Below are 23973 nucleotides of genomic sequence, written 5' to 3'. Positions count from 1 at the left end.
ATGCCTTGGCTGTCTCTCCGCCCCAACTCTTCTAGTCCATTTATGCTGACAGGCTCACCTCCTCTTTTCTGTAACAGAACAAACCACTTAGGCCAGAGTCGTTTCAAAGTTCCCTTAAAAAAACTTAATGCTTATAATGGAATAAAAGCCTTCCCAAGACAGAAGTCTGTTAGAATGAGAAAATAAGTAAAACTAGGTTGCTTTTCTCAAGATCTCAAGTAATACTCTTTCTTTAGTGAAAGGTCGACTTGCCTGTTAAAGTTAACTTAGAATCTTCTAAAAGTTCCCAACACCCCCAATACTGAAATCATTTAAATAGACATCTCAGGGAGGGAAAAGACACGGTGAGCCACGTGTGGGCATCGAAGGGCCTAAGGGGCAACGGACAGGACTCGGTGGGTCTCAGCCGTAGCCTGGCTGAGCCCGAGTCAGGAAGATGTGGGGCTCTGAACGGGCTGACGTTTCAGTCCACCCCCATAGTCTTCTCTTCCTCGACTGCTGACTCTGGAAGCCCTGGGACCAGAGGTACACATGCAGCCAGACGGAAGCCAAGGAGCCGCAGGTGCTCAGCTGGGACTGAGGCAAGGCTGAAACTCACTGCTGCCTGTGCGTCAGCTGAGCCTCCAAGAATGGGATTTTTGCTAAAAAAAAATTATTAAAAAAGACTTATGTGACAGTGCAGTGTATTTTAAGATAGTATCAGCAGGTATATGATGGCCAAAAGTATGCTCTGTTTAGTACAGAACAGCAAACTGAATGCAAAAGAAGGGAAAGAACAATTTAAAAACAGAAATCATATTAAAAGGCTAAGGAAAATGGGATTCCCCACCCCGCCCAGCTTAAAAAGATCTAGCCAAACCTTTTTTCTTGATGGGATAGCACTACCTACTACAGGATCACAAGCACTAAAGTACAGGGAAAGTAAGACTGAGCCAGTGAGGGCGCTCTGCAAACACAGTTTGAAAACCATTGGCCCGCCGGGCGCGGTGGCGCACGCCTGTAGTCCCAGCTACTCGGGAGGCTGAGGCTGGAGGATCGCTTGAGCTCAGGAGTTCTGGGCTGCAGTGCGCTATGCCGATCGGGTGTCCGCACTAAGTTCGGCATCAATATGGTGACCTCCCGGGAGCGGGGGACCACCAGGTTGCCTAAGGAGGGGTGAACCGGCCCAGGTCGGAAACGGAGCAGGTCAAAACTCCCGTGCTGATCAGTAGTGGGATCGCGCCTGTGAATAGCCACTGTACTCCAGCCTGGGCAACATAGCGAGACCCTGTCTCTTAAAAAAAAAAAGAAAAAAAAAAAAAGAAAACCACTGGCTCTAAGTTTTGAAACTCTTTCCAGGACACCAAACTTTAAATTACATATATTTACTAATCGGATAATAGTAAAATATCACATCTCAAACTTTTAACCCCTTTCATGTTTGTCACAGAGTTTCACACCTGTCTTTAAGTAGAAACAAAACAAAACAAACGGGTATATATTTTTATTTAGCTTAAGAAATCATGTAGGTGCATGGACAGAGATAGACCTCAGTCACACAGCTGTGTGACCAAACATACATCATTGCCATGAATACATCCTTTACCTTGAAATGTGAATGAGCACCAAAGACAAAATTATTTTATTTTAACAAAAATGGAATCTAAAAATAAGTGCTTCAGAGAATCCTTGAAAAGGAAACTGGCCTGTTGATCCAAGTGGACCTCGTTAAAGCACAACACCACGATGTGTGTTTACATCACCCTTTTATTTCATAGTTAGAAATAATACAGTTCCACAGGGTAAATCATCAATAAATAATGGAGTTTAATCATTAAACGTAAAAATCCCAACTCTTTGGCATCTGACAGGATTCTATTTCTTGTCAAACTAATGACTGTATAGATATAGTTAATCTTAGTGATCATCCGTCGATACAATATGTTACAAAGGTGCAATTTACTTTAAAATGTACAACAGCTGAAAACTTCCACCAAGAAATCTGAACAACTCTGTAAGATATGGGCCAACTTCCCCAAGGTTCTTTCACATGATCTGCCTCAGTGGAAGTTTAATAAATTGTTGATTAAGAGTTCCTAGGGTTTTCTAATACTTATTCTGCCCTAGAGTGTATCATTCATTCTGGTTAAAGAAAGTCACAACTGCACCAGGAATGACCCACTCATTTAATTAAAAGGTGTTCTTATTTTATAAGCAAGATTGCTAACACATTAGAAACTAACAGCCCCAAAAATAAAATTTAAAATAAGCAGGTCTATGCTGCCAGAAATGCCAATTCAGTAATAAATTGCACCTTCAAGAGTCAAAAAAGAAAAAAAGAAATATCAATAGAAACTTTTACAAAAGGTAAGTTACATACATTTTTTTTCAAAATATATTCAAGAATAGTTGAGCTGTATTTGTTACTAAAGCCAGGGCATTATTTCTTTAGCAACAAATTAAACCAGTGCAATTGACATAAATTGTTAAGTAATCCAGGATTAACCCATTAAAACTGTAGAAGCACTTTAGGCTCCTGCACTAATCCTAGAAACTAGAATTTCAACGAGTGCCTGTGCTGCACAGAACTAAAACTGGAATGACCCGATGCCATGCTGAATGGTATCACTTCATACTTAGTTTAAGCATTCGATAGTAGAAATCATGAGTTTCTCTATTAGAGTTCCATTCACTTACAGAACATTCAGATGCAAACAGTATTTGCCTATAAGCCACAATTTAAAGAATCCTTTCCATTTTAAAGTTCCAGATGAATTTTAAATTAGAAAATAAGCACTAAGGAAACTTTTTCAACTTATGAAAACTTCATATTGGAAACTTTCCAGTAAAGCTTCCCCCCACCCATTGTAAAATAAATACTTTGTATCCCAAATTTAATTTTATTAAGACACACTTTAATAACGCTATAAAGAAATATTTTACAGCCATAGAGATCAATAACTTTCCATGCGGAAATAAAAAATTCATTGCTCAATAATATTACTGAGGCAAGTGAAGAAAGATTATTCTCTTGTCAGTCTGAAATGTTAATTTTTTCAGTGCAAAACCAGTTATAAAATATTTAAACTCAATATTTAAAAATAAAAAGTGGTCCAATTTAGCAATGTTCAAGTTCTAAATTTCATAAAACAAATCATTACATATATTTTATAGTAAAATACAGAGATTAAAGAAGTACTTGAGTACTTAAGATATAAATTTCTAATGAATCATACCAAGTCAGCAACAACCAAGCAGATAACATTTCCAATTTGAGTATCAGAATTTTAAAGATGATATTACCGTACCAAAGCCTTTTTTTTCCCCCTAGCTAAAAAGCTATACAAGCTAATGGTCAACCTTCTCTTTTCCTTGCAGTTGCGTGCTCTAGAATGATCTCCCCTCAAGTACCTGTGATTCCATTCCTGTATTCAAATTTTGATCCAGACAATTTGTATGTTCCAGGAACACTTAGCTGATTTAACCATCTATAATGTAAAGAGTCCTGTACAGGGTACAACAGTGGAATTTTCTAGCCAAGTGTAGGCTGACCTAAACTGGTTTACACTCTCTTGCAAGCCCCTCATGTATTATTCCTAGCAAACACACGGTCCCCTCTGAGGGTTAGGTGTTGAAGCTGGTACTGTAGCACTTCTGTGTCAGCTGGCTCCTTGATGTTCATTTTATCTAGGTTGAGGTAGTCCAGAGATTTGGAGTGAGCCCTCTTACCTTTGAGAAGACAAAGAGGCAGAGGCCCGTGGAGGGCTTTGTAAGGTTCGCACGGTAAAGGTTTAGTGCACTTGTCTCCTGAGCTGGGCATCCGCCTCCGCCTCCTGCCGTTGACAGCTGGGATCTCGTAGGGCTGGTAGTACCTACTTCTGGTTTTGTACAAACGAGAGGAACGAGCAAGGCCCACATCCAGCTGTTTGGCGCGCAGGGAAGGCACGGCTTCTCCCTTGCTCTCCTCGGCCCCTGTGCACTTCTGGGCTAACTTCAGGAGCTCCTCGCCGGTCGTGAAGCCCACCAAATAGTTCGAGTCCATGTGCAGGATCTGGTACCCTGACACAGTCCGCCGCATGGGCGAGCACGGCGTGCTGGAGCAGCGCGGCTTCTCCGCCTCCGCCTTTCCCGGGGAGCTGGCCTCGGCCACCGGCAAGGGCAGGGTGGCCAGGGCACTTCTGGACTCGCCGTTAACATCGACTTCCATTTTAGGCACCCGTCTGCACACTCCTGAAAGCAGACAGACTCAGATTAGAACGGTATAACGCCCAGAACCTCGGGCCAAGCCGGATCGTTTCAGAAGGCTCCGGGAGCTTGAAATCACATGGGCCTGAAAAACAGCCAGTGTACAACGGGCAGATTTTTATGTATGTTTGTTAAACATTCACAACAGGCATGAAATTACTACTTCTTTGCCTTCAAGAACTCAAAGGCAGATTAACATCATCTCATGGAGGAGCAAAGAGAAAGCAACAATACTTCTCTAAATACAGCACTCCATTCAATCACACAAAGTTTATTCCTTGATGTGATTATTCAGCAAAGTAAATACGGATCCCAAATGAAGCAAATAAAAATAATCATGCACAATTTCACAAGAATCCGCAAAATGTTTCCGACATGAAAGTTATCTTTTAATTTTTCAACTGTGTTTAAGGGGCATACAGTAAAAGATAAAAGTTGATCAATTTCTCCAAAGAATCCAACTTAGACCTAAGAAAGTTTTTCAAGGTATGGTCGAGTCTTAAGGGAAGGGTCCCACAAACCTTATCAATGTTCCTTCTTCCATATCTCCACTTATTTAGAGAAAATCATTTTGTAGTTTAAAAGTTAATCCTAAATCCAATAAATCAGGCCATTTTTAATATTAAACATATATAAAAATCAGATGTTATTTGACTATTTAATCATAAAATATACCATAGATTTGATAGCTATTTTATTCCATAACACGTAAGACACTGAACTTTGGAACAGTTTAGTAAATGGCAGAACAATTCACAATAAATATTAATATTATTCATTACAATGATCATATTACATAATTTGGAAAGTCTCAGCAACAAAAAGTATCACAAACAATGACCAGCTTCCTAGAAACTAATTAAATCAAATTTTGAAAAATACAAAAGGAAACTGACAATGTCACTTCTGATAAACTATTTCTTCTTGATCTTCAATCAGAAGTAGATAGAAGGTTTAAGTCTCAGATCACTCATTAAATTGATATCAACTAATAATGTCAAAAAATAATGTGATTTTAAGATTAAATATTTATTGAAAAAAGCTATTATATTAAGTAATTCTCACAAATCCCGTTGTAAAACAAATAACCTTTTCCTAATTGAATCACTTTCTAAAATTTGGTTTAAAATCCAAGCAATTAGAAAGCTAAAAAAAAAAAACAACCCAACCTTATCTCTTCATTTACACGCTGTGTTTCCTTTTTCCTTCATTAGAAAATAAATAAACCAAGATTATGAAGACTTGCCAGATGCCATCCTAGTCTCATTATGGCCCACACATTTCTAGTACAACTGAAAAATAATATCAAGAATGATTCTTGGGATAAAGCAAACACCAAAGGGGATCCATACAGTTTTGCTTACTTACTTTTTACTCTAAATCTTAGACTATTTCCAATTTTAATTTAATCAAATTATCTTAGTCCCTCTTAACACTTCTAGATTTAAAGTAATTGGCTTTATTCTGTTTTACTGATATAAAAATAAGTTTATATTTAATCGTATCGTTTATTTCTCTATTGAGAGGATGGAAATAGGAGGTGACTACCGCCTGGTTTGATATGTATGCAAAAGCCTAAAGATTTCTCATCTAATAAACTTTAGAGAACCACATGAAGCCTCATCAGATAGTATGCTGAACAAACAAATGTTTATTCTAAGCCGAATGACAAATTAATCCTTCCTTTCTCACTGATTTTGCAGTCCAGAAAGAGCACAAGAAGACAGATGCAAGGCCTCCAACATCCCTAACCTGACGGGCAGCTACAGGCAAGAAGTGCTTGTCTGATAGGTCATTCTGAAAGAGGAGAGGAGGGTTCAGTGAGACTTAAATAATCAGGGCTGTGGGGGAGATGGAGGCCAGGCACCCCGCCCGAGGAGAGGCCCCCAGGGGGGACGCTCAAGCCGTCAGTCCACACTGAGTGACGCACTGCTCCAGGTTCCTTCCGGACCTGGCAGTCCGCGACAGCCCAAGCATTCCCACCAGCCACCCTACCACGTTCCCATCTGGTACATTATAAACTCCCTAAAATCCATGATTTCACACCCCACCCGTTCTGAACTGGAGAATAATTCAAAAAGAGACTAAGAAGCCAGAAGTCATCTTATTAGCCCCTTAGTGTAAAAACTGCTAAGCAAGCTGACAATGTACAAAGTTACAGTCAAGAAGAGTGAGTGCAGGCTTCTCTCAGCAATGCACATATCACAAGTTTGCCCCCTCATTAGGTCAATCCTGCTGCATCAAGGTGGAGAAGGCAACGGCACCCCACTCCAGTCCTCTCGCCTGGAAAATCCCATGGACGGAGGAGCCTGGCAGGCTGCAGTCCGTGGGGTCGCTAAGAGTCGGATACGACTGAGCGACTTCACTTTCACTTTTCACTTTCATGCATTGGAGAAGGAACTGGCAGCCCACTCCAGAGTCCTTGCCTGGAGAATCCCAGGGATGGGGGAGCCTGTGGGCCGCCATCTGTGGGGTCGCACAGAGTCAGACATGACTGAAGCGACTTAGCAGCAGCAGCAGCAGCTGCATCAAGGAAGAACAAGAGGGATCTCTTTGAGTCTCTAGAGGGTGAGGATAATGAACGGCAAGATACAAAGGTTTGAGAGAAAAAGTCAGAAAGTATACATGAGCTTGAAAATCAATACCTAGGAAATCAGAAAAGTGAAGAAAGTGAGTGAGGCAAACTACAAAGGTCAAAATTTGATGTGACAAAAAATATACATTACTTTTAGATGAGTAACTATGACTGGTTAAGATCCCATTGGCCAAAACACCATATAAAATATCACTTGGCTTGGGCAAAACTATCCAACAGGATCTTCAGATATCTAACCTGATAAGACAATGATTTAACCTAGATTGTCAAACAGAAGATGTGGTTTAAGAACTCTGGAAATTTCAACCAAGCAGCCTACTATACTTTAAGAAAACCTACATTATGTAAGAAAATCTACTAGACTTTTTAAACAACACACCCTCTGTAGAAAACACTACTTAACTAAAAAGGTTATTTTTAATGTATTTCCAATATCCTCTTGGGCTTCCCTGGCAGCCCAGTGGTAAAGAATACACCTTCCAATGCAGGCTATCTGGGTTTGATCCCTGGATTGGTAAGATCCCCTGGAAAAGGGAATGACAACCCACTCCAGTATTCTTGCCTGGGAAATGCCATGGACAGAGAAGCCTGGCAGGCTATAGTTCATGGGGTCACAAAGGAGTTGGACATGACTTAGCGACTAAACAACAACAACAACAACATCCTCTTAGAAAAATATTTAACCTAGTAACTAAGGATCAAATATGCAGATGACACCACCCTCATGACAGAAAGCAAAGAGGAACTAAAGAGCCTCTTGATGAAGGTGAAAGAGGAGAGTGAAAAAGCTGGCTTAAAACTCAACATTCAGAAAACTAAGATCATGGCATCTGGTCCCATCACTTTATGGCAAATAGATAGGCAAAGAGTGGAAACAGTGACCGATTTTATTTTGGGGACTTCAAAATCACTGCAGATGGTGACTGCAGCCATGAAATTAAAAGACGCTTGCTCCTTGGAAGAAAAGCTATGACCAACCTAGACAGCATATTAAAAAGCAGAGACATAACTTTGTCAACAAAGGTCCGTTTAGCCAAAACTATGGTTTTTCCAGTAGTCACGTATGGATGTGAGAGTTTGGACTACAAAGAAAGCTGAGTGAAGAACTGATGCTTTTGAACTGTGGTGTTGGAGAAGACTCTTGAGAGTCCCTTGAACTGCAAAGAGATCCAACCAGTCCATCCTAAAGGAAATCAGTCCTGAATATTCATTGGACTGCTGAAGCTGAAACTCCAATACTTTGGCCACCTGATGCAAAGAGCTGACTCATTGGGAAAGATTGAAGGCAGAAGGAGAAGGGGACCACAGAGGATGACATAGTTGGATGGCATCAATTACTCAATGGACATGAGTTTGAGTAAGCTCGGGGAGTTGGTGATGGACAGGGAAGCCTGGCATGCTGCAGTCCATGGGGTCGCAAAGAGTCGGACACGACTGAACAACAAGGATCAATACTCTGTAAAACTTCCGAATCAGAGTGTTGCTGTACTGAAACATGAGAGTGCTCGTTTTAAAGATTACATGCATAGTACCTGCTGCCTGCTGAACCTCTGATGACAATTCTAAGAGCGGGAAAACTGAACTTTTTAGTTGTAAAACATCAATACTTCTACTCCAAACAACTGAGTATTCTCAAAACTAACAGCTCTTTGAGGTGGTTTCATGGTCTCTGCAGCATACTGTCTTATATACAAGAACATCTTCAAACTTCGACATTCATGTAGGAGCGTGAATGGTACAATCAGAACCCTGCAAATTGCTTAGATTTAAAAAAAAAAAAAGATCCTTTTTACTTACATATTGCCCTTCTAAAGATCATCTACTGTGTGGCACTAAGAAAGCGACATACAGGCTAGTCAATCGGCAAGTGAACATTTCATATTTGGCTGGGTAGAATGCTGACTAAGCAGCATAACCTTTCATCCTCCAATGTGACCAGAAACAAAACTTTTTATGTTATTAAACTGCCGAGAATTTCTGGAAGAGATTTAAATATTGGAGCAAGATTCTGAGAGCCGTTACACAATCAGTGGTTAATTATCTTTTCAATGGGCAGAAGTGGTGCAGGTACTGTCCCATCTGAAGAGGAAGAAGTACCCCAATTCTTAAAAAAAAAAAAAAAAAAAGAGGGATGACATGAAAGACAATGAAGACTGAAAGGTCTCCAAGTCAGCATATAGGAATGTTCAATAATTTTCACTGCAAAATCTCTTCTTAAAAGGCAGTTATCAGGAAATTCAACTACCCTGACTACATCGGACATAATCTGTATTAGCAGGACATTCTTCATAAACTGCAATGAAAGCTCTGCTTCCTGGTTTATTGTTGTTAACAATGTTCATGACAAAGCATTCTGTTTTATATTCTAAGATAAACCTTGTATCCAAAAAACATACTGCCAAAATAAACAATCACAAAGCATTGTCTGTAAATACCGCAGGGGTGTGGACCAGGCACCACGCCCACTGCATCAGTAAGAATACATGTGAACCCAGAAACCAGACCCAAGGCTAACTTTGGCACTGCAGAGCACTACAAATCAGAGACCAACAACAGAGACCCTTAACAGCTTCCATTAGTGCCTTTCATATGTAGCTTAAAGTAGAAATAAAAACTGCAAACAGAAAACAGGAAGTACTGTTATGATACCAGAAGCAGCAATATTCTGTGGAATAGAGTCGAACAGAAAATGCAACAAGCATAAAAAAGCCAACATGTAGTTGAACAATACTTTTAAAACTGAGTTTCATAAAGAAGCACTAGGAACAACAACAAATTTTTTAAATGACACCTAAGGTCTTCAATAGCAAATTCCCTCACAATCCAATCAGCAACAGAGGCACTGAAGTATATTTATACAGCACACAGAAGACCTGGCAATGTGCACAGGCCCCACTCTGCTTCTTTGAAAGATTCACGTTGAGGTGTGACAGAAAACAACAAAATTCTGTAAAGCAATTATCCTTCAATAAAAATATAAATTAATTTTTAAAAATGAAATATATGAGATTCAAAACTAGACAATGCTAGACAAGGAAACAGGGCTTCCCTGATGGCTCAGTTGCTAAGGAATCTGCCTGCAGTGCAGGACACTCCGGCTCAATTCCTGGCTCGGGCAGATCCACTGGAGAAGGGATAGGCTACCCATTCCAGTGTTCTTGGGCTTCTCTAGTGGCTCAGCTGGTAAAGAATCCACCTGTAATGCAGGAGACCTGGGTTGGGGAGATCCCTTGGAGAAAGGAAAGGCTACCCACTCCAGTATTCTGGCCTCGAAAATTCCATGGACTGTCCATGGCGTCACTAGGAGTCAGACACAACTGAATGACTCTCAGTTAGTCAGTCAGTCAGACAAGGAAACACTTTATTTACTAGGAAAATGTACACAGCGCACATTCTGTACATTTGAAAACACTGGGTGCAGCATGCATTTGTGAAGTATACAGCTGAAGCTAAAACAAAGGCCCAAAGCACAACACACACGGAGGAGAACTCAGTGCAGCAGAGGCAGCCCTTCAAAGCCTGGGACTGCGTGGCAACTACTCAGGTCTGAACACCCTCCAAGACACCGAGCTTCCTATACATCTGGCACCAGGAACAACATTTTGAAAATATAACTGAGATGCCTCAGCTCCTTAGACTCACTCTCCAAAGAGCTGGTACGTTTCACAACTACTATACGAAGAAGAATTCTTTTTTGAGAAGTACTGCATTCCAGGAGTGTTATAAAATCAGGCTTATAAAAAAAAAAAGTCATCCTCAATAATCAAGAAACTGCTCCAATATGCTTGAACTGTTTTTCAGCAACACTATTTAAGACAAAACAGATGTAACATAACTGTTTAAATATACAGAACAAAAATACCATATGAATAAAGGAAATCAGTCCTGAATATTCATCAAGAGGGACTGATGCTGAAGCTGAAGCTCCAATCCTTTGGCCGCCTGATGCAAAGAACTGAGTTATTGGAAAAGACCCTGATGGTGGGAATGATTAAAGGCGGGAGGAGAAGGGGATGACAGAGGATGAGATGGTTGGATGGCATCACCAACATGAGTTTGAGTAAACTCCAGGAATTGATGATGGACAGGGAGGCCTTGCGTGCTGCAGTCCATGGGGTCGCAGAGAGTCAGACACGACTGAGTGACTGAACTGAACTGAAAATCCTTTTCAAGAGGTACTTGAAATGAACCACTCAGAACAGAGTCATTCCTTGGGAAATAGAGTCCTTCCTAAGCATGACTACCATCAGTCCAGTGGTATCTAGAGCCACCTAGTTTTAGTGCCAGAATCATCTAGGAGTTCACCGACGTGGAACCTCTGATTACAGCGAAGAGGACACGTAAGCTGTTAGAGGCAGGGACCTGCCCAGAGCCTGGAGTGCAGGCCCAGGTGTCCCAGCTCCAAGCCCCCGACTCCTTCAATGTTATCACACTGTGCCTCTAGCACATGGTTCTCAAAAGTGTCTACACACCGACACAGCCAAAGGGCACCAATAAACACTGACTCTGCTCCACCTCAGATCTGTGATGTAAACCATCCGGGATGTAGCCTGGGCTCTGAAATGTTTAAAAGATCCCTCAAGTGATTCTGATATGCAGACATGTTTGGGAACTTGTTTGGGAACTTATCAGATAGAAGAATTTCTCTCCTGTAAGTTCCCGCTTTCTTTTTCCTCATCAGTAATTATAGTCACATTAGTGAATATCATTTTTGGCTGCTTCCAACTGCTAACAACCTATCCCTAAGGCCTTCTAATTTACTGTTTCTAATCCAATGCGTGCTAAAAAAACATCTGCTAACCAAACTTGTTAAAACTGGATATAACATATAAATAAATCTGCACTGAATGGGAACTGGGTTTCTTCATCTGCACATACTTTGCTGTAGTTATTTTAGACTCTTAGACGCCTATGTCAGGTACAGCCGCTTTGGAACATAGCTTGACAATTTCCTATAAAGTTAAATAAATGCTTACAAAACAACCCACCTGCCTTACTTGTAGGTATTTACCTAAGAAAAATGAAAATATATGTTCACACAAAGACCTGAACATGAATGTTTTTAAGTTTCATTCATGAGCCCGCACACACACACACACAAAACCGGAAGCAACCCCAAAATCCATCAACAGGGTAATGGATAAAGAGGCTGTGGCCCATGCATAAAATGGAATATCACTCAGCAATGAGAAGGAGCAGACCAGGATTACACTAAGTGAAAGAAACAGAGAACCTTATACACTGCATGATTCCATTTATATGACATCCCGGAAAAGGTGAAACTACTAGGACAGAAATCAATGGATGGCTGCCAAGAGCTGGGGCTGGGAGGAGAGGGTGGACTGCAGAGGAGCTCAGGAGAATCCGGGGGGGACGAAAGTATCATACGCACTGACGCTGCACAATGGATACACTTGTCAACATCACCAAACTGCACCCCTTAACGGGTGAGTACAAACATCAGACTTCAATAAACCTGAGTTTTAAAAAAGCCTGTTACACCACAGCAGAGACATTACTTTGCCAGCAAAGGTCCCTACAGTCAAGGCTGTGGTTTTTCCAGTAGTCATGTATGGATGTGAGAGTTAGACCATAAAGAAGGCTGAGCACCAAAGAATTGATGCTTTTGAACTGTGGTGTTGGAGAACACTCTTGAGAGTCTCTTGGACTGCAAGGAAATCAAACAGCCAATCCTAAAGGAAATCAACCTTGAATAGTCATTGGAAGGATTGATGCCGAAGCTGAAACTCCAATACTTTGGCCACCTGATGTGAAGAGCCAACTCACTGGAAAAGACCCTGATGCTGGGAAAGATTGAAGGCGGGAGGAGAAGGGGTCGACAGAGGATGAGATGGTTGGATGGTATCACCAACTTGATGAACATGAGTTTGAAGAAGCTCTAGGAGATGGTGAAGGACAGGGAAGTCTGGTGTGCTGCAGTCCCTGGGGTCACAAAAAGTTAGACATGACTGAGTGACTGAACACCACCACCACCACCACCAAGGTTCTGATGGCCCTCCAAATTTTAAAATTCTTTAAAATCATTCTGGAGACTTCTCTGGAAGTCCAGTGGTTAAGACTTCTTGCTTCCAATGCAAAGGGTCAGGGTTTAATCCCTGGTTGGGGAACTATAATCCCACATGCTATACAGCAGAGCCAAAAAAAAAACAAGTTCTTTCTGATACCATGTAATCCCAGAATCTGAAGGGATCTGTTTTAGTGAAGAGAAGCGAAATGTTAGTTGCTCAGTCGTGCCTGACTCTTCTCAACCCCATGAACTGCAGGCCACCAGGCTCCTCTGTCCACGGGATTCTCCAGGCAAGGATACTGGAGTGGGTTGCCACTGCCTTCTCCAGGGGCTCTTCCCGACCCAGGGATGGAACCCAGGTCTGCTGCACTCAGTTGTTCAACTATGTTTGAACATCTTCAATGACAGGTAACTCACTGTCTCTCTGGTTGGTTCATTTCCCCTCTGGCAGCTCTGTTAGTGTGTCTTTTTATTCACATATATGGGGGGCGGTGCTCAGTCACGTGCAACTCTCTGCGACCCCATGGACTGGAGCCCACCAGGCTCCTCTGTCCACGGGGCTCTCCAGGCAAGCATACTGGAGTGGGTCGTCAGTTCCTTCTCCAGGGGATCTTTCCGACCCAGGAACTGAACTTGGATTTCCCACATTGTAGGCAAATCATTTACCATCTGAGCCACCAGGGAAGCCCCGTTTATCTATATAAGTACATCTATAACTATGCATACATACATATGTCCACATACATGTATACTGTATGGAGAGAGGCAGAGATGACACACACACACATTTCTGTAGCTTCTACTCATTGCTCCTTGTTTGTGCTTTACTACAGGGGAAGAAGTTAATGATCCAGTCACATCATTTCTTACTCAATAATCTCTAAAAGTACTTTCTACTTATAGTTCTCAAACCTCTTGCTCTTTGCCTCAAAATTTTTCTCTTTCCCTCAAAATCTCCTGAAAATTTTAGTTATACTTCCGTTTTTCAATGTCTTAAAATACATTTCATAAATCTGACAGGTTGGATCTATTAAATGAAACAGGGTGTTTGTTTTTCCCTATCATTCTTTTGAATCATTCTGCTACTAACTGCTAATCTGGAAATCACTTATTATGAAACTGCTTTTTCAAAAGCTTATAAACACTCTATGTGATTCAAAGCAAAGACCTACAAAGATCCTGACCAAGCAGAATAACACACCAAAGCATGAACTCACACTAATATAATTTTTTAAATGCTAAAATTATTAAAATTTTTCCCCTTCAAGGACTTGGAGCCACAAGGACAACAATGTCAGTCCAGATACACAGACACGCTGGTAAAAGACAACAACAGCACTGCCTGTCTTTAACAGTTTACATCCACGGTGTGATAAAACCGACATCACACTCGCAGTGAACTTCGAAACAACTACCTGAAAATGACACTCCCTTCAGTCACTGGTTCGCCATTCTTTACACGATGATACACAACCAAACTTTCTGCAAGCTGTTTCACCAGGCTTTGGAGATGAACATTTTTTAAAGCTTTCCTGAAATCAGAGCAACTACCTCTTAACTACTATATTTCAAAATATTACTCTATGAAACCTCCTTTATAAGAATAAAAAAAAGGAAAATCTACTTGATCAAAATGTCAGACATTTCAAATATAATAACATTAGCATTTTATAATAATAATTTCAGCTCTCACCATTAAAAATTTCATACCTATAGTATATACATTTATAACAATATACTGACATTTCATATTCATCTGGTTTATACAGTCCTTAAAACACAGTATAATATTATGTTCATACAACTGGTTAACAGAAAAAGCAAAATATAACTCACCAGCCTAAATCCCAGAAGATGTCACTGTACAATTTCCAGTGAGTCCCAAGGGAACACAGGCATAACAATTTTTCTGCTCTACTCCAGATACTAAACATGAAATATAAAAATAAACCTTTAATTTAACAGGTAACACAACTTATAAAGCAATTCTAACAATTCTAATTGCAAAACAGGACGAAACTAAACTAGCAGGAGGTATCAATACCAGGTACAAGTTACATAGAATACAATATTAATTAATTTCAAGTTTGTTCAGCTAAACCTCAAACACTGTATCATGCTTGTTCCCCTCTGTTCTGTTGCTTAAATTCTACCTGGAGACTAATAGTTGTTAAGTAGGTTAAATAAAGGGCCAAGAAAAATTAGGGGTTTAAAAGTAAGTTCCAAATCCTATGTATGTGTTCAACAGATGCACAGTATTACACCATGGAAAAAAATAATGCTGAGACCGGGTCAAAAGAAAAGCTCCTAGGCCTTGCCTTACTATGAACTCTGCCCCTTGACTTTGCATAAGTAGCAATTTTTAAAATGAGGACAAGCCCATCCTTCTCCCTCATAAAGTTGTCATGTGGATGAAATGAGAGGTAGGTGAACATGTTTTGCATGCAGTAGAGCCCTTAGGAATGTGTGATATTATTATGCAATTAATTTTTGGTGTCTATTCCTTTTAGCCATAAAACAGCAACAATCCTCCCTAAGACTGCTCCAAAGAACATGATTGGAAGGCTCATGGAAAACACTTTTTTAAAAGAGAGCAACCTGAAAAATACTTCTGGAGAGTTACTGCTGTGCTGACAAGTTTCTAACATGGTTTCTGGGCCTTTCACCTCTTATCTGGGGAGGAAATGTGTAAGAAAATCTATCTTTATCTCCTCCCTCCCCAGTTAACTGGGTTAATTTCTTGAGATCAAGAAAACTCAAAACTTTCTTCCACCTGTAAAACTTTCTTTGGGTGTTGGGTTTTTTGTGGTATTTAACTTGTTAGGAGGCTGGTGGCTCAAATCAGCTGGAGATTCATTTTACCTACTTAGGTGCACAAAGCCTGAAGAAGTGGCAACAGTGCAACTTGTTCCCCCAAACATTTGTTACTTTATTATCTTCCTTATCAGCAGGGAAGAGTTTGACCCAAAGGAAATGGATTATTACTGAATTAATAAAAGTATTTACCAGAACTATCATTCCCAGAAAACAACATGGTTACCAACCCTTGGAACTTCTTTAATTTACAGACACTTTCTCTTTCATTTATTTTTTGCCATAAACTATTTTCAAACTGGGTAACCAAGAAACCTAGATAATTAAGTCTGCTTCACAAATGAAGTCTCTGGTTTTAACATAAAATGAATTACAATGTAACAAAAATTGTTATCTAGTGATAATTTTTTATTTAATACAATTACCCTAAAGAATCTCCCCAATCCTAGTGTTACAAAGTTCAAATTGATTTCTTATTTAAGTAAATGGATTTTTAATGGGGAAGAAAAATTCTTAAATCTTAAATTTTTTAGCACTTTCTACAAGTCAAAACCATATGCCATTTATATCACTTTAACAACTATATACTACCATCAGGAAAATATTACCCCTGTTTTTAAAATATTTAAGCAAGTAATACTATTTAGGAGTCAGAGCAAAAATTCAAACCCCAATTTGTCTGGCTCCAAAGCCCACTGACATCACTTTATATACATAATGGCTCTGTTTAGTGATAAGACCAGGTATGTAGCTTTTTACACAATACTCGTGTTCCTGAAAAATGTACATTAATTTCTGTAAGTGGAATCCTATTTTAAATATGTGGAGGGTTATTTCATTTAAAACCTGTATTGCCACATTTGTGACACAGTTAGAGGGAGGTAACTTTAATTACTAACTCTAGGGTTATTTTCAACATGAAAAGTGTTAGAATTCTAAAGCATATAGATGAGAGTCTTATACAAAACCATTATAAATTGTGAACCCTTCCTCCTCAGAGCTTATAAGATTTTTTTTAAGTCAAAAATTCCAAGGCAGGAAAAAAATGTATCAGTCAATATTTGCTGGTTATGTGGCTGGATGCCACATACAGAAAGATATCTCCACTTAATTTTTCAGGACTACATCTATCACAAAGCAAGACAGATTTCAGTTAGACTTTTAGAAATCTTCACTGAAAGCCCAGAAATAGGTACATTAGAAAAATAAAAAACTGCTCAAACTTCAAGTAAAAATAGTTTTAGAAAACAGTCTAAAATCTCAAACTTTCATATAATGTGCACCATATTTCTGGTGATAGGTTCTTCTTTTCAAGCTTTCAAATGCTTTGGGAAAATATATTTTCCAATATTTTTTCAAGACAAAAAGGAAAACCAACCTAAAACTTAATTCTGGATTTGAAAGCAGAGGAGCTTTAAAGTAATTATCCAACTCTTGCACTAGAGCTGATGTGGAAGTCTAGGAAATGGTTGGTAATTTCATAGTAAACAAAGTGTAGTAACTGATTATCCCTATTAAGCCAGTGCCAAGCTAAAAATAGAATACAAACAGAGTCCAAGGGAGCAACACAGTGCAAAACCAAGGTGCAGGAACTCTGTTCCATATTTCACTCATTTCAGACTCCACTTACTGTTTGGTGTGTAACTGCATGCTATCTACGCACAGGTGCTAAGAGGATGATGAAGATGATGAAAAAGAGGAAAAGAATCTAACATAGAACAAGGTCAGAAACTAGTATAAGAAGATAGCTTCTTTAAGAGATTGCCTATAAGCAACTACACTCCAATCAATTTTTTTTTAATTAGAAGAGATTACTTATAAAGGAACCTAGTAAAAATTTAATAAGGATTTTACTATCATCCCCCATTAGAAACAACTAAAAAACTATAATCCAAAAGTCCCCAAAATACAGACCTCCAAAATAACACTTTAGAATACCTTAAAATCTATAAATCTCAACACTTGCAATTGATTTCGGCCAATGGTTTGAACATGAAGCTTTAGCAAGGTTATCAATGGATCCCCTCTCAAAAACAGAGGGAAATGAACTCATGGGAAATTCTTACAAGATGGAATAAACACTGCATAAAAAAATGAACGGAAGTAAACAGAGCAAAGGTTAGAGTATATAAACCTTCAAGCTATAAGCAGTTGCTACAAACAGAAAGTCCTGTGACGTTATCCTGTAAGCAATGAAATTAGGAAAAAGCAAGCCTGGCCAAGAGCTACCCATAGGCCTCTAGGTCAAGGGTGACTAAGCAAAAGACACCCATCATATGACTGCAAATGAAGCTTCTACAAACAGAAAGGTTTGCAAATATAAAACTAGCAAGTGTGTCAAATTTTCTCAGGCAGGTGACAGATACCATCACAAGAAAAAAAGAAGCAAGTTCTTCAAAAGTAGGGTTGACCATATGTCTTAGTTCAGAGCCGGTACCCTGGCATAACTATTCACAGCACCCTGCCTTTATCTCTCAACCGTATGCCAGTTTGGTAACTATATTGTTATCCTACTCAAAAGTAATATATAACAATGGAACGGCAATGAATTACAAAAGAAAGACCCTTCTGCTCACACAGTGGCTTTCCTTACAGTTTCAGAGTATTTCTTTGGTTGTATCCACTCAGCCATTCAACTATTCATTTACTCACTCAACAATATTTCTTGGGTCTTACTGTGTCCCAGCATAGTACAGGTGCTGGTGCAAGAATAAAAAGTGAAACCTGAGACAAGAGGGAGGACAGACAAACATGGAAATATATAAATCTAATACACGTAACAATAAACTTGAATGGCATTGTGAACCTAAAGAAGGGAGTGATTTTCCCAAAAATATAAAAGCTCCAAATGGAAATTTTCAATGCCACACAAAATTCCTACACACAGAAAAGCCACGAATCTCGGACTTCACCATAGATCTATTAACAAAATAGCAATATGAAAAAATTTAACAGAATATAACTTCTAAACATCATAAGGTTGTAAATATCAAGGCCAGCATATAGCCTTCAAGAATTTTGGTAAATAAATCTCACAAATCATTAAAGATTACACTATGAAAGCAAGATAAATTATAGGCAAAGAAAACTGGTACAGAATAAGTCATTGGTTCTGATTCTGGCTCCCAAAACAGGAAGGGAAAAAAAAAAAAAAATGGAAGCAGGCAGTTCCCTCAGAGTGGCTATTTGAGGAGAGATCAATAATGAACAAGGACTTGGCAAAAAAAAATAAATAAAATAAGCAACTTTAAAAGTAACAAAACACTGTGCAGAAATAAAATGGTTTAACTGCCTATGCACAATACAATGAAAATAAAACGGTTAGCTATGTTCATCTTAAAGCTTACTTTAAAATAATCTTACTTTTCTCTTTGCAACTTATAAAAACTAAATCATCAATAATTTTTAAGAAGAGTTGTTAAAGTAGGGTGTGACTTTTCCGAAACCATCCTTGACCTTACAAACAAATCATTAACCACACCAAACTAGACAGACAACCCATAATTGGTTCAGAAAGAAAAATATGTGTTTCTTTTTCTAATATCAGTTCTTTTAATAGCAAATTCCTTAAAAAGCAGCATTCATTTTCATTTTATTTCTACTACTAGAAATCAAAGCTAGATTACCAGTGTGTTATCATTATGTGAAATCATCCTTCTACTTTTAGAATTCAGTTTCACTACAAATATGACTGACAGTAACTGAACTATAGGTCTACATGCAGTCTTTACAAGAAATTTCCCCTTCAGGAAACATAACTGAATTGGGACAGGTGTACACTATGGAATTGCCTAACGTTCCAAATGAAAGCTTAAAACCAAGAACTTATTTTGATAGGAATGTGACGAAATCAGAGCTCTCTCTGGAGGAAAAGCTGATTTCCCCCCAGAGAATATAAATCAGGAAAAAAAAAAAAAAAAAATCCCGTATGTAACGTTGTGTTACTCCCACAACACTAAATACTTTTAAGGGTTAATGTGCCCACTAGCTCTCCAAAGTATACAAAATGATACACAGAAAGTAAACAAAAATCACTGACCATTATATAAGGTCAATAAACACCTTCTATCTTGCATCCTGGAAGAGTTACTACTAAACAGTCTCATTTACACTTAAATAACGAAGGCAGAAGCATATTCTAAACAATTCTCATCAAATCAAGAGGTCTTTGGGCTTGTTAATCCTTGTATTTCACCCTGGTCATTTTATTAAGTCTATAATGCATGTACAGTTACATAATGAAAACACGGAGAAATCTGTCAAATATTCATGAAGTGTAATTGCGTAAGCATAAATCACGATCTTGAATTAAGAAAGTACCAAAAAGCTTCACCATAATAACCAACACTGTATTTTGAAACGACTGCGAAAATAAACTTGGGGAAGAGGTCATTTCTATCTCCCTAGCGTCCAATCTGCTCCACAGGGTTTTAAAAAATAATAGTAATAATAAGCAACTTACAACTCTCAACTGCAGTGTGGCTTCTCTGAGAAAAACAATGCAAAATGAAGAGTCTAGAAGCGTCAGAATCGTGCAAGACACTGCTCTTTCGGCTAGGAGTAGCAAGCACACGATAAAATGCCTGCATTCTTCCTCTTTCCTCTAATGATGAGAAAGTTCCTAGCCCCAGTTCTACCTGAGCGCCCCAGTCGGACCACAGACACAACTCGAGCATCTCGGCTCGACAGAAATCAATCGGTAACCTACCCGCGTGCCAACCGGCGCGGCCGGAGCAGCACCGAGCCCCTAAGGATGTGAACACCTGCAAGGGGCCGGGGCCGCGGCCCTCGTCCCTGCCGCGCTCCCCATCTCCTCCCTGGCAGAGATGCGCAGATTCCACCACTAGAGAGTTTGGCAGCTGCACAATGGGGCCCGCCTCCTCAAGGTCTGACCCCCGCCCGCCCGGGAAACCCTTCCCTCCGCTTCCCGCCGGGCCCAAAGGCGACAGGTGGGGCGAGGGCAGCGATGCCCAGCGCCGTCTGCCGCGTGCGCTCCCGGTCCCCACGCGAGGCCCGCGCCGCCCCGGCTCCCGGGCGGCCCCGCCACCCCCGAGCCCCCCTCAGACCGCAGAGCGGGCGAGCGGGCGAGGCGGGCAGGCGAGATAAGGGCCCCGGGCTCGCCCCGAGGCGCTATCTGGCCCGGGCAGTCGCACCCGGCGCGCGGCCCTGGCGAGCGGCCAGAGGCGCGGCAGGCCCGGGAAGGGCGCTGCTTCTCCCGGGGCCCGGGAGCCCGCCGACCCCCGGGGCCCGCACGGCGGCGGCGCCCACCGGCGCCCCGCACCTCCCCGCCGGGCGCACGCCGCGCGCACCCGGGCGCACGCCGCCGCCGCCGCGCCCTCCTCACACGCGCGGCCCCTCGCCGCGTCGCCGACCCCACCCCGGGGCCCAGGAACGGCGGGCTCCCGGCACCCCGCCGGGGCCCCGCGCCCCGCACAGCAGCCCCCAGCCCCCTGCTCGGGCGCCGGGGAGCGGGGCGGGGGCCCGACCGCCGAGGCCAGGGCGGCGCCCACCGCGGAGGCCGCCCGGCCCCGCGCTCCTCAGCGCCCGGCCCCGGGCACGAGGCGGAAGGAAGGGGGCGGCGCCGCCGCCGGGCGCTGAGCAGCCAGGGCTGAGGCAGCCTCCCCCGCCGTCCCCCGCCCCGCCACCCGCCCGTCCGCACCGCTCCCTTTGCCGCAGCACAAAAGGCTGCAGGAGGCGCCGGCCCCGCGCAACCTACCAGCGGCCCCAGCTCCGCCGTCTCCGTCGTGCCCGGGGCCGCGGAGACCGCGAGGCGGGCGGCAGAGGCGCGGGGCTGCGGCGCTGAGGCGGCCGGTTCGAGCCTGCCGGTGCCTCTCCGCGCTCCCGGCGCGCTCGGCGCCAGCTGCCGCCCGGCGCAGTCCCCGCCTCCTCCCCGCCGCCGCCGCCGCCGCCGCCGCCGCCGCCGCCTTCCCGCCCTCCTCCCTCAGGCCGCAGAGGCGCAGCCCCGTCAGCGCCGAGCCCGCCTCCCGCGCCCGGCTCACACGCCCTGAGGAAGGGCGGACCCGGGCGGGAAAGGCGCTCAGGCGCTCGTGGGGGGGCGGCCGAGGGACGCGGGGGGCTGAGTCGGGGCGGCTGAGGGGGGCTAAGAGGGGCGGGGGGCGCTGAGGGGGGAGGGCTGGGGGGCTTGAGGGGGCGGCTGACGGGGTCTGAGAGGGGGAGGGGGGCTCAGGGGGGCGGCTGAGGGGGTCTAAGAGGGGGAGGGGCGGGCTGGGGCGGCCGAGGGGGTCTGAGGGGGGAGGGGGGCTGAGTGGCGGGGGGGCTCTGGGGGGCTGAGGGGGGAGGGGGGCGGCTGAGGGGGGGGGGGGGGCTGAGTGGCGGGGGGGCTCTGGGGGGCTGAGGGGGCGTCCTCACACCCCCCTGCCCGGCCCAGGCCCTGCACGAGGATGCAAGAGCTCCCCCCTCGCAGGCCTGGCGAGGCGCAAGTCGCCCCACTTTAGGCGGTGTTCGTCCTGAGCCTCCGCTTTGAGGACGCGGCGCTGAGCAGAACTAGAGAAGAAGTAGGAGAAACCCGTGGAACGACAGACTGTAGGGTCAACCTGGGACAATTGCTGACTATCTGGTGAATGTGGGGACGAGGGGCAAATTCAGATTCTCATTTGATGAGCCGCTCTTCGCATCTTCAGACTTGATGTGCTCCATGCTTGTAATAAATGCTCTCCTGTGATCTTTCTTCCCTGTTCCCAAGGCATGTGCATCTCCTCTGTCAAACTGGTTAATAGACTCAGAGATAAGAGTAGTTGCTGACATTCATTTGGCTCTCACTACGTGCCAGGCCTTTTTGCATGCATTTTTTGACTGAGAGTCCACAACAATTCTGTAAGAGAAGTGACCGATTAATTATGAGCTGCATTTTAAAGATGCAGAAAATGTGAGTAATTTTCTCAAGGTCACACACACAAGAGCTCGTTGCAGAGCCGGGTTTGAACCCAAGCCTGGAACCCCAGAATTGTTTGTAAGTGTTGCTAATTTGCGTTTCGGTCTCAATCCAAGAGAGCTTGTTGTTGTCGCTTTTTGTTTTCTTCCTTTTTTTTTTTTTTAACAAAATATCTGCACATAAAAAGCATAATCTTGGTGTAAATTAATACAAATTTAAACAAATGTTGATTCAAACTTGTTCCAAAATCTATATGTGCCCCTGGAATGATAAAGACAAATCTGAAAACCCTTATTTCAACAGTGATGTCTGCAGCTAGAGCCCGCCAGCTCTAGCTGGCTCCTCAGCTAGAAGACATTTTATACTACCTTGCCTGTGCTGGGACTAAGTCACTTCAGTTGGGTCCGACTCTGTGCGACCCTATGGACGGTAAATTGCCAGGCTCCTCTGTCCATGAGATTCTCCAGGCAAGAATACTGGAAGGGTTGCCATGCTCTCCTCCAGGGGATCTTCTGGACCCGGGGACCGAACCCTGACCTCTTTCATTTCCTGCATTGGGAGGTAGGGTCTTAACCACTAGCGCCACCTGGGAAGCCCTTACACTAGATTATGTGCCCTAAAATACCTATGGGAAGATCATAGAACAATTTTAGGAAAACATAAATTACTTTCTTTCTGGCACAAATTATGTATAATTTCTCAAATACAGAACCTGGCATGACATAACGTGCATTGAATAAACAAATAAATGGATGGACATTTCTTTCATCAGTACTTTAGGAGAACACCAAAAACTATCTCAGATTATAATATTTGACACAGTAGTGTATTGTTCCCATGATCATTCTCATAAAATCACCTACAAGACATAGTATATTTTATATTCAGAAACTTACTTTCATTTTGTTCTGTCTGAAAATCTTGTAACCTTTTCAGAAGAATGCCTTGTTCTTGCCCTTTGCTCTGGAAGGTTGGCAGTGTTCTTTGGCCAGAGCGGTAAAGTTCTGATTTGCCCTTAATTTTATTAGGCTCAAGGCTAGCCGGCTTGAGAGGGCATTGTGTCCAAATTGCCTCCCTCCGTGGCGGCACTTCATTCTCCCACCCTAGCCCTGACTCCACTCAGTCGAAACTTCCATGGGCTCTTGAGTGTCACACACCCAGTAAACCAATTCACCAGGCAGTTAAAGGCTGATCATAGCTTTATGTGTGGGTGCTTGTTGATGTGGGCATCCCAGGTGGTGCAGTGGTAAAGAATCCGCCTGCCAATGCAGGACACACAGGATTCCTGAGTTGGGAAGATCCTCTCCAGTATTCCCTGGAAAATTCCACGGACAAAGGAGTCTGGCGGGCTACAGTCCATAGGGTCGCAGAGTCAGATAGAACTGGACACACACGCATGCACTCGTTGATGTGTCTGGG

General features: G+C 42.6%; 1 protein-coding gene across 3 annotated transcripts; it reads right to left on the bottom strand.

Moving 5' to 3' along the window:
- Positions 1-1468: 1468 nt before the first annotated feature.
- On the bottom strand, positions 1469-21596 carry MACIR (macrophage immunometabolism regulator). Of its 3 annotated transcripts, none has more exons than XM_043913735.1 (3): positions 21379-21594; positions 14685-14774; positions 1469-4209 (listed from the first exon to the last, which is right to left on the bottom strand). In XM_043913735.1, the coding sequence occupies exon 3, from the start codon at positions 4184-4186 to the stop codon at positions 3563-3565; it is 624 nt and encodes a 207-aa protein (XP_043769670.1). In that variant the 5' UTR covers positions 4187-4209; positions 14685-14774; positions 21379-21594; the 3' UTR covers positions 1469-3562. The 3 variants fall into 3 exon arrangements, with proteins under 3 accessions (XP_043769670.1, XP_043769671.1, XP_043769672.1); XM_043913736.1 differs by lacking the exon at positions 21379-21594 and adding an exon at positions 20125-20510; XM_043913737.1 differs by lacking the exon at positions 14685-14774 and having other exon boundaries at positions 21379-21596.
- Positions 21597-23973: the final 2377 nt, after the last annotated feature.

The sequence above is a fragment of the Cervus elaphus genome, chromosome 9, assembly GCF_910594005.1.
Source record: "Cervus elaphus chromosome 9, mCerEla1.1, whole genome shotgun sequence".
NCBI lineage: Eukaryota > Metazoa > Chordata > Mammalia > Artiodactyla > Cervidae > Cervus > Cervus elaphus.
Note: the sequence above shows the minus strand (reverse complement) of the source record. Positions and strands in the feature narration are given on the sequence as shown.

Coding starts and splice junctions, on each gene's coding strand:
- MACIR (XM_043913737.1), bottom strand. CDS start 4,186: ATGGAAGTCGATGTTAACGGCGAGTCCAGAAGTGCCCTGGCCACCCTG.